The sequence below is a fragment of the Eulemur rufifrons genome, chromosome 17 (genome assembly GCF_041146395.1).
Source record: "Eulemur rufifrons isolate Redbay chromosome 17, OSU_ERuf_1, whole genome shotgun sequence".
Classification (NCBI taxonomy): domain Eukaryota; kingdom Metazoa; phylum Chordata; class Mammalia; order Primates; family Lemuridae; genus Eulemur; species Eulemur rufifrons.
This window is the reverse complement of record NC_090999.1, coordinates 35,082,354-35,095,124: the sequence shown is the minus strand read 5'-3', so window position 1 is coordinate 35,095,124 and position 12,771 is coordinate 35,082,354. Positions and strand designations below refer to the sequence as shown.

General features: G+C 39.9%; 1 protein-coding gene across 4 annotated transcripts in view; it reads right to left on the bottom strand.

Annotated features, from left to right (window-relative positions):
- The window catches only part of DDX4 (DEAD-box helicase 4), a 60,868-nt gene extending 60,366 nt beyond the window's left edge, over window positions 1-502 (bottom strand). For 3 of the 4 annotated variants that reach the window (XM_069492087.1, XM_069492089.1, XM_069492088.1), the window contains exon 1: window positions 417-502. In XM_069492087.1, coding sequence (XP_069348188.1) covers window positions 417-488 — 72 coding nt within the window. In that variant the 5' untranslated portion in view covers window positions 489-502. The remainder of the gene's footprint in view (window positions 1-416) is intronic. The other variant, XM_069492086.1, reaches the window with a different exon arrangement.
- Between the last annotated feature and the right edge of the window lie 12,269 nt (window positions 503-12,771).

The window sequence follows — 12,771 nt, the reverse complement described above, 5'->3', positions numbered from 1 at the left end:
GAATCAGCCTATCTTGACAGCCCTCCTTGCACAAAACTGATTTTCAGAATTTAAACTATCACCCAAAACCAAATTATTGTCTTCAATTTTCCACACAAGTGCCTCTCAGAGACACTCAACCACATTTGCACAAATTTGCTTTCACTTGTAGTAAGTCCTAAATCACTGACATTTAAATTAGGTTATTAATATTACTACACCTAATTTAGCTTTTAATTATCAAATTACCTCAGAAAATTTTATTCTATTTGAGGCGTGGCATGCCTTCTTCTCATTCCCCACAAAACAGTTAATAACAATCACATGGAGATACACACTGAAACAGACTGTGTAATTTAGAACTTTCCCACCACAATGATTTTCAACTTTGCTAAAATCCATATCATTTAATAACTACGAACTTTAAATTTCATTACCTTCTCAAATACAGGAACATAGGAAGATACGTGAGGTTTGATAATTTCTGCTTCCCAATCTTCATCTCCCATGGTGGCTTCAAGTTCTGTTTTAAAAAAAAAAAATGCACTTTTGGCCTCCATTAGATCAGAATCGAGTCTTTCTAAGTATAAACTACGATTGTTTCACGTACACCTCTCGAAGCTACTCAACTAGGTGCTGATTTTCCCCAAAAGTTTTCGCAAAAAGAGAAATTAGGTCTTGCTTCTTACCTAGAGGTGGCATTTATATTCATCCTTTTTATCTTTAAAAACTAGTTTAACCACTTACCAAATCATGTTAGCCATCATCATGTCCCCAGTGATGCTTTCCCCAAAGTCTGTTCATGATTTTATCTCCTCCCTCGAAGGGTCCCCAAATGGCTTACTGGATATTAAGGGAAGGGAAAACTTTTCAGAAACCACTTAAGGTTTCTCCCTTCACCTGCTTCCCTACAATGTTAAATAGGATGTTGGGTTAGGGGGCTTCATTTATTTATTTATTTATTTCAGTGAGGGAGACAGGCCTTGGAGCTTAGGGGGGAAAGAGGGTAAAGGTTAGGTGGCCCAAATCCCTCCAAAAAAAAAAAAAAAAAAAGGAGTTTCTCCAAAAAGAGTTTGTACACAAACGGTATAACCATTTTTGTTCAGAGAAAAAGCCGCTCAGGGACTGGAAAGAAGACTCTGCCTCCTCTGCAGGCCTCTCGCCCACATTTTGGGCACCTGTGGGGTTTTAGGACTCTCAGGCAGAGGCGTAAAGGCTCCCAAGGACGGCTTCAAACCCCTGCCCTCCCCATCCGCTCTTCGTTTGGTCCCAAGGCCTGCTACTGGGAAGCCCAGACAGCCAGGCCGAGGCCGGGAGAAAGGCCGCGGGCCTACTCACCTCTGTCCTGTTTGCTCTCCCCTAGTCCTCACAAGCGGCGACGCCGCTTAAACGGCTGCACGTGCAGGACGCCGACTGCGTCAAGTGCGCCGCTCCAACAATAAATGGCACCAGGCAACGAGCACCACCAGCCAATCAGCGCTCAGAATGCCGGCCACGTCCCTCCCCCATCTGCGGCTGCGCATTCCCTACTTGCTCGCGTTGGAGCCTACTGTGGTCGGGCCCACTGGCCTCCTCAAAGAGTGGCCCGTTGGGCCTGCGGGTACAAGGCTGCCATGGGACTACTGCCCCACTTGTGTCCACGTTCTTGGGTGGGGTCCTTAATCAGGAGAAGCTCTAGATTTTCCCTGTGCAAGCCCTGCAAGCCGAAGATGTCCACCTCCCCCATTTATAATAAAAAATAAAAGGGGTGGGGGTAACCCCCTCCCTCCTGTCCTTTTGGCTTTCTCTCTGCCCTTACCTATGGCAGTCCCTGGCGGTTGGCTCCCCTGGTTCTGTATTTCTAAGAAGCGCTTCACATCCAGGGATTCCAGGTGCCTCAACGTGCTACTGAGGCTGGTAGAGGTGGTGCTTTCTCTTTTCCTGCCAGTAAGACGGGCGGGTGAGACTCTGTCCAGCTGCTACCCCAGGAAGTTGTAAAGAAAACCCTAAGACTTGGGGGTCCACCCCTTTGGGAAGGAAACAGCCTCCTATCCAGAAGGAAGGAGGAAATTTGGTGTTTGCATAGGTTGTTCATCAAGGGTTGGAGTTGTGGTCCACTTGTTTATATCCCTAGGGTCACTGGCCAAAGTGGCAAAGGGTCATTTAAGTACTTAATGTTGTCATCAATCAGATTTTCTTGTTCTTACACACACACACACACACGCACACACACGCACACACACACCCTGCAAAACAGTTAAAATCCCTCAGTATTCCCCATCCCTCCAAAAACCATGGCAACGGGCTGTTTAACGGCTAGTTCTCATTTTTTATTTTATATCCATCATTTTTCCTTCTCTGAATCTTTGAAGAAATTCCTGAATATCTCATGCAGGAACATAAATCTGATGAACACAGTCTGATACTTGTGCATAAAGGACGAGACACTTTATGGGCTCAGACTTGCTTCATTTGTTCCATCTCTAGAATCACCAAGAATATGTCAGGATTTATCTAGTTAGCACTAAACTTTGTCAGACTATTCTCAAGGTGAATTATTTTTAAAAGGTTATGTTTGACAAAGGCCAAACTGTGACCGGCTCCATGAACAAAAACACCTTTTTGCAGTTCTCTTATGTTTCAAGTTCCCAGGCCAGTAAAATTTGCCAACCAGAACTTTGTAGTTTTCTGTTTCATTGACCCCTCCGAGTTGTTTTTCAGAAACACCACACCCTCCTTGCAGTAGCAAGATAACGCCTTACACTACCCAAATGTTCAGAGAAGTCAAGATAAGGCATTCTACCACAAATCTTGCCCAAGGACCCACCGAGCAACCTACTCCCATCACCCATATGAGCACAAAACCAAAAGGATGACTGATATTAACCAGTAGCTCATTATACTACTAAAATCTTCACCCTGGGAGGTACTTATCTGCCATGTTCTATCCTGTGGTATATGCACCAGTATGATTTCTCACTGCTCTTCTGTGCCTTATACTCCACCTCAAACATAGTGATACTCATTTCATGCATTATTCATTTCACCTCTAGAAAAACCGTTGACCCCATCAGTCAAGGAGGCCAGATTTGAGGCAGTCCTCCCACCTCCCACTTTATATCCTCTGCAATAAACTTCCTTTCTTCCGGCTTTCTGTGCAGCGAGCAACTGGGGGGTGGGAGGGGGGAAGAAAAACCTTTTGCAAGTTCATTAACAAAACCAAAATATATTTTAACGTAACTGTCATTTTAAATAATTTCCATATTTAAACCAAATATTCACATCATACCCTTGAGACAGCTAGTACCTTAAATAATTGTATATATGTTGAGAAGAGCAGGCAGTCCTCCTTCTGATGCTCTGAATTCGTATCCAGGGTCCTCTGAGGCTGTGAACCCCAACCCCTGGGCTGTGGACCAGTACTGCTCCTCGGTCTGTTAGGGACCAGGGAGCAGAGCTCCACCACCTCTCCACCCTCCTACCCCATCAGTGGAAAAATTGTCTTCTATGAAACTTAGGAACCAGAGGGCCACACAGCAGGAGATAAGCAGTGGGCAAGCCAGCGAAGCTTCATCTATGTAGCCACTCCCCATTGCTTGCATCACTGCCTGAGCTCCACCTGCCCCCCCCACCCCAGTCTGTGAAAAAATTGTCTTCCATGAAACCAGTCCCTGGTGCCAAAAGGGTTGGGGACCACTGCAATGAGGTATTTTAACTCAATTTGAATGTTGTTCTTGCAAAGTTATTAATTCCATGGGAAAATATGTACTAAGCAAAAAGAGCAAGATATAAAATCATGTAGATAGAATGATAAGCAACTAGGTTTTTTGAAGTGTGGAAAACATGGACAAATTTTCTAAAATGAATACATTTTTTATAACACTTAGCAAACATTCTCTGCTAGTCACTCTTGGGGAGAATAGATTCTTGTTGCTTTCAGGTATTGCGATGAAATGATTCTTTATATAAATATCAATATATATAATGTGTGAGAGCAAGCTCTGCTTAAGAAAAAGTGAATTCTGGCTGGGTGTGGTGGCTCACGTCTGTAATCCTAGCACTCTGGGAGGCTGAGGCAGGAGGATCGCTTGAGGTAAAGGAGTTCAGACCAGCCTGAACAAGAGTGAGACCCCCATCTCTACCAAAAATAGAACAAATTAGCTGGGTGTAGTGGTGCACACCTGCAGTCCCAGCTGTTTGGGAGGCTGAGACAGGAGGAATGCTTGAGCCCAGGAGTTTGAGGTTGCAGTGAGCCATGATCACATCATTGCACTCTACCCCGGGGTGACAGAGTGAGATTCAGTCTCAAAAAAAAAGTGAATTCTGATGAGGAAATGATAAATAAACAATGGGTGAAAATAGTATAATTCAAAAATTGAACATAAATAGTGAAAAAGAATAAGCACAGTTTGATAAACATTTGCTCTTTGATGTGTATGCCAAGAAAGTGAAGCTAGTATTATATATTATTCTATTTCCTGGTTCCCTCTGTCAGGATCTTAAGTTAGTGGTAGTGCTAAGAATGTGTGCTACACTTCAAAAATTAAGATGCCCTGCTTTAAAGGGTATGCGAAAACCCTTTAAAGGGTTTTCCTACTGTAGAAAACCTTATTTTTCTTCCATAGGTAGTTATTAATTTTATCTCCACTTTTGTAAATTGATCACTTTGTACTCAAACAAGATGGTTTTTTTCCTTTCAAAGATCTTGTTCACCTACTGTGTCAAGAAGCAAAAGAAAATAAAGGTCTTCTTTCTATTGTGGAATAAAAAAAAGAATGTGTGCTAGACTTCTCTGAGTTAATTTGATTGTGAAACCATGTCATACAAAATTATAAAACTAACAGAAAACAAAATTTAAAAAGCAATCTAAAATTTACAGCAAAACAACACAAACATACTTAAGTAAATATATATTGAGCCAGTGGCTTAACCACACAGAAAGGCATTATTTCAAGTGATTTGAAATACAGTAATGTGACCATCTGTCCGTAGTGGGATATATGTTAAGACAAAAAGAACTGCAGAAAAATAAACTATTTCTAGGCTGGGCAAGGTGGCTCATGCCTGTAATCCTAGCACTTTGGGAGGCTGAGATGGGAGGATTGCTTGAGGCCAGGAGTTTGAGACCAGCCTAAGCAACAGTGAGACCTTGTCTCTACAAAAAATAGAAAGATTAGCTGCATGTGGTGGCATGCACCTATAGTCACAGCTACTTGGGAGACTGAGACAGGAGGCTTGATCCCAGGAGCTGGAGGTTGCAGTGAGCTGTGACGCCACTGCACTCTATCTAGCCTGGGCAACAAAGCAAGACCCTGTCTCAAAAAAATATATATTTCTGTAATCATATTGTTAGTAATAAAATGGCATATAATTAAATTAATGTTACGAAGTAAGAGTTGCAGTGTGAGAGATAACTGAAATATAAAATCTGAGTTAATAGCCCTGTACTCTTAAATTTGAACTGGAAATATCAGTATGAACTCATATTATCTCCTAAAAAAAATTCCTACCTATCTACTGAAAAAGCCTAGAAACAATGACCCACCCATTAGCAATAAGCATGCTAGCATACAGATTGTGTTCTCTAAATACAGTTTTCCACTACAAGAAACCAACCTCCTGGGCAAAAAGCAAGGAACTTCTCAAAACCTAGCAGAGCACAAGAAGCCAACTGAAATTGGCTCCCATTGGCCAAATCTGGACAATTTGATCATCAAAGTAAACAACAATAGTAACAAATTATTGAATAAAATAAGAACCCATGATAGATGTTGATAATAAGTAAACAAGAAGGAAAATCTCCTTCTTATAGCAGAATGCTAACTAATAAGCGTAGAAGAACTAATAGAGAGGTTTGTTTAGTTTTTGAGACAGTTTCAGGGTCTTGTTCTGTCTCCTGGGCTAGCATGCAGTGGTGTCATCATAGCTCACTGCAACCTCAAAATCCTAGGCTCAAGCTATCCGCTTGCCTCAGCCTCATAAGTAGCTGGGACTACAGGCACACACCACCACACCCAGCTAATTTTTCTATTTTTTGTAGAGAAAAGATCTTACTCTGGCTCAGGCTGGCCTCAAGTGATCTGCCTCAGCCTCCCAAAGTGCTAGGATTACAGGTGTAAGCCACGACACCCAGCTGAGAGGTTTCTTTAATCACCATTTTGCAACTATCATAATAATATTCCATTCTGGCTTACTTAAACTAGCAGCTGAAAGTTTAATAAAAAAAATGACATTAATGAGGTCTTAAAGTGTCTCCCCACAAATTTTTTGTCAATTAAAAAGAAAAAATAACTAGAATGGAACAACCTGGCAGACACTATCTTAACCAAGTGATCAAAGTTAACAGTACTATTTTGGTGATCTATTGCTGCATACAAACTGCTCCAAAATTGGGTGGCTTAAAACAATTTATTATCTTTCATGGTTCTGTGGATTAAGGGGGCTTAGTTGGGATCTCTCCTGCAGTAACAATCAGATGTTGGCTGGGACTTGATTCATCCGAAGGTTCAATATCAATTTGCTTAAACATCCAAGATGGTTCTACTCAGATATCTGGTGGTTAGGATGGCAGGAACAGTTGGGTGCTGGCCAGACATCTCTCTCCAAGTGGCTAGCTGGTCTTCCTCACAGGTTGGTGGTCTCAGTCAAACTTCTCACGGTGGTTGCCTACCCCCAGATGAAGCATTCCAACCAAACATTCTACAGACAGTATTCCAAAAGACTAAGGCAGAAGCTGCAAGCTTCTTCAGATCTAGTATAAGAAGTAACACAGACTCACATCTGTCACATTCTATTAGTTACAAGAAAGTCATAGGGCTAGTCCAGATTCAAGGACAGGGAACTACATAAGGCTATCAAAACTGGAGACATGGTTCACTGAAGAATTTGGAGAGTAGCTATTAATGATGACTAATATGCATCAGTTGACATCATTGTGCCTCCTGGTGAGATGCAGTGAGAAAGACATTACAATACTCGTGCTATTTCTGCCAAAAATGCTAAACTGGAATCTAATCATAAGAACATTTCAGATGAATTCAAATTAAGGCACATTCTACTAAATGCCCTACACTCTTCAAAAATGTCAACATCTTGAAAGAGAAAGAATGGCTAAGGAATCATTCTGAATTAAAGGACCCTAAAGAGACATAGAGACTAAACGCAATGCATGATTAATCCTGCGTTGGATTCTGGATGAGAAAAATAATTGCTATACAGGACACTATTTGAACAATTGGAAGAATCTGAGTAAGTCCTGTGGATTAAATAAGAGCATTGTATTAATAAAAAATGATCTAATTTTCATAATTGTACTGTGAACATCCCCATTCTTAGGAAATATACACCAAGGAAACTTGGGGGCAGAGAAATTGTCTGCAACTTAATCTCAAGTGGTTTAGGAAAAAATGTGTGTGGGAGGGGATAGAAAGAGAGAGAAAGAGTGACAGCACCAGGAGAAAGGGAAAGAGGGAGAGAACGGTAAAATGAATATGGCAAAATGTTAACAATTGATTAACTCTGGGTGAGGCGTACATGGGAATTCTTTATAACATCCTTACAACTTTTTTGTACTTTTGAGATTATTTCAAATTAAAGCAAATTTAAAGAAAATATCTTCAAAGGATTGAAACACATCAAATAGATTTTAAAATTCCATGGCTTCACATCTTAGTGATACCAAAAAAAAAAAAAAGCCAAATGTCAAAACCAAAATACCTCATTAGCCGCCTTTGCAGGATGCTAGAGAACCAATGCATTTGGAAAAGCGGCCAAAAGAAAGAAGCAAATGCTTATACTGCATTTCCTAAAAACACTTTACCTTGGAGTAATCAAATTGTTGAAGGAAAATTCAGCTAATAAATGAAAATCTCCACTCTATCCTCTAAGCCAGGGGTCAGGAAATTAAGGCCCTCAGGATAAATCCAGCCCAACACCTATTTCTGTAAATCAGCTGGAATACAGTTGTCTTAGTCCATTTGTACTTACTATAATAAAATACCTGAGACTGGGTGATTCAAAAAAACACAAACTTATTTCTCACAGTTCTGGAGGCTGGGTGTCCAAGATCAAGGTGCCAGCATGTTCAGCATCTAGAAAGGGTCCAGTCTCCAATTCCAAGATGGGGCCTCACTGCTGCATCCTCTGGAGGGGAGGAATGCTGTGTCCTCACATGGTAGAAGGGCAGAAGTGGGCAAACTCACTCTCAAGCACTTTGATCAGGGCCCTACTCCAATGACTTCTCAAAAAGGTCCCATTTCTTACTGTCACAACAATGGCAATTAAGTTTCAAAACTCATTTTGGAGGAGACACACATTCAAACCATAGCAACAGCCACCTCATTTGTTTATATATTGTCTGTGTTGGCTGGATTTACATTATAAAGGCAGAATTGAGTAGTTGTGACAGAGACCATCTGGCCACTAAGCGTGAAACATTTGCTATTGGGCCGTTTACAAAAAAAGCTTGCCAATCCTTGCTGTATTCCAGAAAAATAATGGCTAGATGACCTCCAGCTCCTAAACTGGAGGGCACCATAGCAAACTCACAGAGACACCACAGAGTATTTTAAGTTTTTGAGGAAACCACAGTGACATCTGTCAGACACCATGTGAACTACCTACCAGCCTGAGATAATTCAAAGTTTCAACATCAGATCAAATTATATTCTTTTGAATACTATATCTTCCAGCCCAGTTTTCAGTGGTTGCTATGATCTCAAGCAAGTGTTGGGCAAAATCCAATGTGGAACAGGAAAGATAGTGGTGTCCCATCTGATTTGAAGTTTTGAGAAGTTATATAGTGCCCAACAGGTATACACATTCCATGAGCAAGCAATTGTGGTTATATAACAATGAAATAGAAGTATTATTCTTTCTTTCAATTGTGTATTTCAATTGTATATTTCCTTCAATGTGTATTTTTTTCCTGTGATATTAAATATCTCAAAATTTAATTCCAAAATAAAAAAGTTTTAATTACATCTCACATAATATTAATTCATTCTCAGTTTATCTTATGATGGTGATATACAGCTTTGACCTTATATTTTTAAAAATTTAATTTAATTTAATTTTTTTCTCAGAAAGAAACATTTAATGGGAACCTATGAACATAAGCTGTGTCCTGGGTAGCAGAGAGGTGAAATGGCACATCCTGGCACTCTTACCCTCAGACCCACGGTTTACATACCACAGGGAAGGAAATTTGTATGACAATTAAAGTTGATCCCTCAGGGAAAGGCAAGAATTTGCCTAAGGGCAGGATTTATGCTAAATACATAAAAGAAATCTTAGAGGCATTCCCAGACCAGGGTTTCTTCAGGTATCAGCATAGCAGATTAGCATCTTCCACACTCCACCCCCTAATCCAGCTCTTAAAATCTCACGTGCCATCCTCTTCCGTGATAGTCTCTGAATCTTTAGGTAGAGGCTGCTCGATATTGTAATATTGTAATAACTTTAGCATCAGTGCATTAGCAATGGAAGACAGATTTGCAGCTTTGTTAGATCATCTCTAGTCTTTGGAATATCATGATTTTGGTTTTCTTGGAAGAAGGAAAACAATAAGAGATAGGTAACATCAATAATTTGAATAGTAGAAATATAATGTATGCAAGGATTACAATCAAAAGAATTTGTATGACAGAACAAGCAAACAAAAAAGAACCTATTTCATTTTGGAGCCAAATAAAAATATCATGAAGAAAATCAAAACCCTGTTCTTCTTCTTTTTTTTTTTTTTTTTGAGACAGAATCTCCCTCTGTTGCCCCGGCTAGAGTGCCGTGGCATCAGCCTAGCTCACAGCAACCTCCAACTCCTGGGCTCAAGCGATCCTCCTGCCTCAGCCTCCCGAATAGCTGAGATCACAGGCATGTGCCACCGTGCCCGGCTAACTTTTCTATATATATTTTTAGCTGTCCATATAATTTCTTTCTATTTTTAGTAGAGACGGGGTCTCGCTCTTGCTCAGGCTGGTCTCGAACCCCTGAGCTCAAACAATCCGCCCACCTCGGCCTCCCAGAATGTTAGCATTATAGGCGTGAGCCACTGCACCTGGCCAAAACCCTGTTCTTTAGAGACTTGTAGCAAAAACCCAAAAATAATGGCTATTGATCCACCAATCCCACTACTAGGCATCTACCCAAAGGAAAAAAAGACGTTCTATAATAAAGACATCTGCACTCGAATGTTTATGGCAGCACAATTCACAGTTGCAAAGATGTGGAAACAACCCAAGTGCCCATCAATACATGAATGGATTAAGAAAATGTGGTAGATGTATACCATGGAGTTCTACTCAGCCACAAAAAACAATGGAGAACTAGCACCTCTTATATTATTCTAGATAGAGCTTGAGCCCTTCCTTGGAAGTGAGGTATCACAAGAATGGTAAAACAAGCACCACATGTACTCACCATCAAATTGGTACTAACTGATCAACACTAAGGTGCTCACATGGAAGTAACATTCACTGGGTGACGGTCAGGTGCGGGGGTGGAGGTGGTAAACACAACTAATGGATGTGGAGCACACTGTATTGGGGGAGGGCAAGCTTGTAGCACTGGCTCAGGTGAGGCAAAGGCATTACATGTAACCAAAATGTTTGTACCCCCATTATATTCTGAAATAAAAAAAAAAAAAAAGAAAAGAAACATAACCAAATGCAATGTGTGGATCTTGTTTGGGTCCTTAGCTCAAACAAACTAACTGCACAAAAAATTATAATACAATTCAATTTGTAAACTGATGATACTACATGATATTATGCAAATATTAATGTTTTAGATTTTATAATGATGCTGTGGTTATAACTTTTTGCCTTTTTTTTGAGACAAGGTCTTATTCTGTTGCCTGGGCTAGAGTGCAATGGCATCATCATAGTTCGCTGTAAACTCAAACTTCTGGGCTCAAGTGATCCTCCCACTTCAGCCTCCCAAAGTGTTAGGATTACAGGCACGAGCCACCATGCCCAGCCTGGTCTTAATTTTTCAAAAGGAGTCTTTATCTTTTAGAAGTACACACCAGGTTTCCAGGAACGGTAGCATGTACCTATAATCCCAGCTACTTAGGAGGCTAAGGCAAGAGGATTGCTGGAGCTTAAGAGTTCAAGGCCAGCCTGGGCAACACAGCAAGAACCCATCTCTAAAAATAATAACATATTAGTACACACTGGGGTGTGCTTATAGATGAAACAAGACTTGGCTTTGTGCTGATTACTTTTATGAGTGATAGATACACGGAGGTTCATTATACGGTATTCCTTATTTTTGTATATGCATAAAATTTTTCATTAGTTATTTAAAAATGTTATTTAATTTCCACATATTTGTGAATTTTCTAGATTTCTTTCTATTTTTTATTTCTACTTTCATTTCATGTAGTCAGAAAAGACACTTTGTATGATTTCAGTCTTTTAAAACTCCTTGAGACTTGTTTTGTAGCCAAACATATAGTCCAGTGGTCCCCAACCTTTTTGGCACCAGGAACCAGTTTGATAGAAGACAATTTTTACACGTACTGGGGTTTGGGGATGGGGGAGATGGTGAGCAATGGAGAGTGGCTATAAATACAGATGAAGCTTCACTTACTCACCTGCTGCTCACCTCCTGCTGTGCAGCCTGGTTCCTAACAGGCCGTGGACCAGTATCAGTCCATGGCCCCGGGGTTGGGGACCACAGATATAGTCTATCTTGGTAAATGTTCCACGTGCACTTGAGAACTCTGTTGTTGTTGGGTGGAATGTTCTATTAGTGTCTAGTAGGTCTGGTTGGTTTATAGTGTTGTTTAAGTCTTCTGTTTCCTTGCTGATCTTCTATCTAGACCTTTATTGAAAGTAGGGTGTTGAACTCTGCAACTATTAGTGTAACACTGTCTAAGGTTACAACTTTATACATTTTTTTGCCCATTAACACAGACTCACAATTATTGTTTTATGTATTTATCTTTTAAATCTTTTTTTAAAAGATGAGTTACAAACCGAAAGTACAAAACTATTGACCTTTAAATTTACCTCTGTAGTTGGTATTCTTTATTTCTTCATAAGGTTTTTGAGTTGCTGTCTACTGTCCTGTTTTCAGCCCAAAGGACTTCTTTTAGCTTATCTTGTAGGGGAGGTCTATTAATGACAACCTCCCTCTGTTTTTGTTCTGGGAACATATTCATTTCTCCTTTATTTTTGAAGGATAGTTTTGCAAGGTATAGGATTCTTTTTTCACACTTTTTTTCCCAATTCAACACTTAACTTATATCATCCCACTGACTTCTGGACTCCACAGTTTCTGATGAAAAATCAGCTATTAATCTTATTGTTGATTCCCTGTAAATGACCAGTCATTTCTCTCTTGCTGTTGTCAAGATTCTCTCTGTTTTTATCTTTTGACAATTTAATTATAATTTATCTTGGTGTGGATATCTTTAAATTTATCCTACTTGGAGTTCATTGAGCTTCTTAGATGTGTAGATTCCTGTCTTTCATCAAATTTCGGAATTTTTCAGCCATGATTTTTTCAAATATTCTTTACATTTCTTTCTTTTCTTTTCTCCTTCTGGAACTCCCATTATGTATATATTTGCTCGATGGTGTTTCCATGGTTCTCATAAGCCCTGTTCGTTTTTTTCTTCATATTTTTTCTGTTCCTCAGACTGGATAATCTTAACTAATCTATCTTCAAATTCCCCAGTCTCTTCTGCCTGCTCAAATAGGCTACTGAACTCCTCTAGTTAATTCTTATTTCAGTTATTATGCTTTTCAATTCCAATAACTCTATTTAGTTACTTTTAATAATTTCTATCTCTTTAATGATATCCTCTAT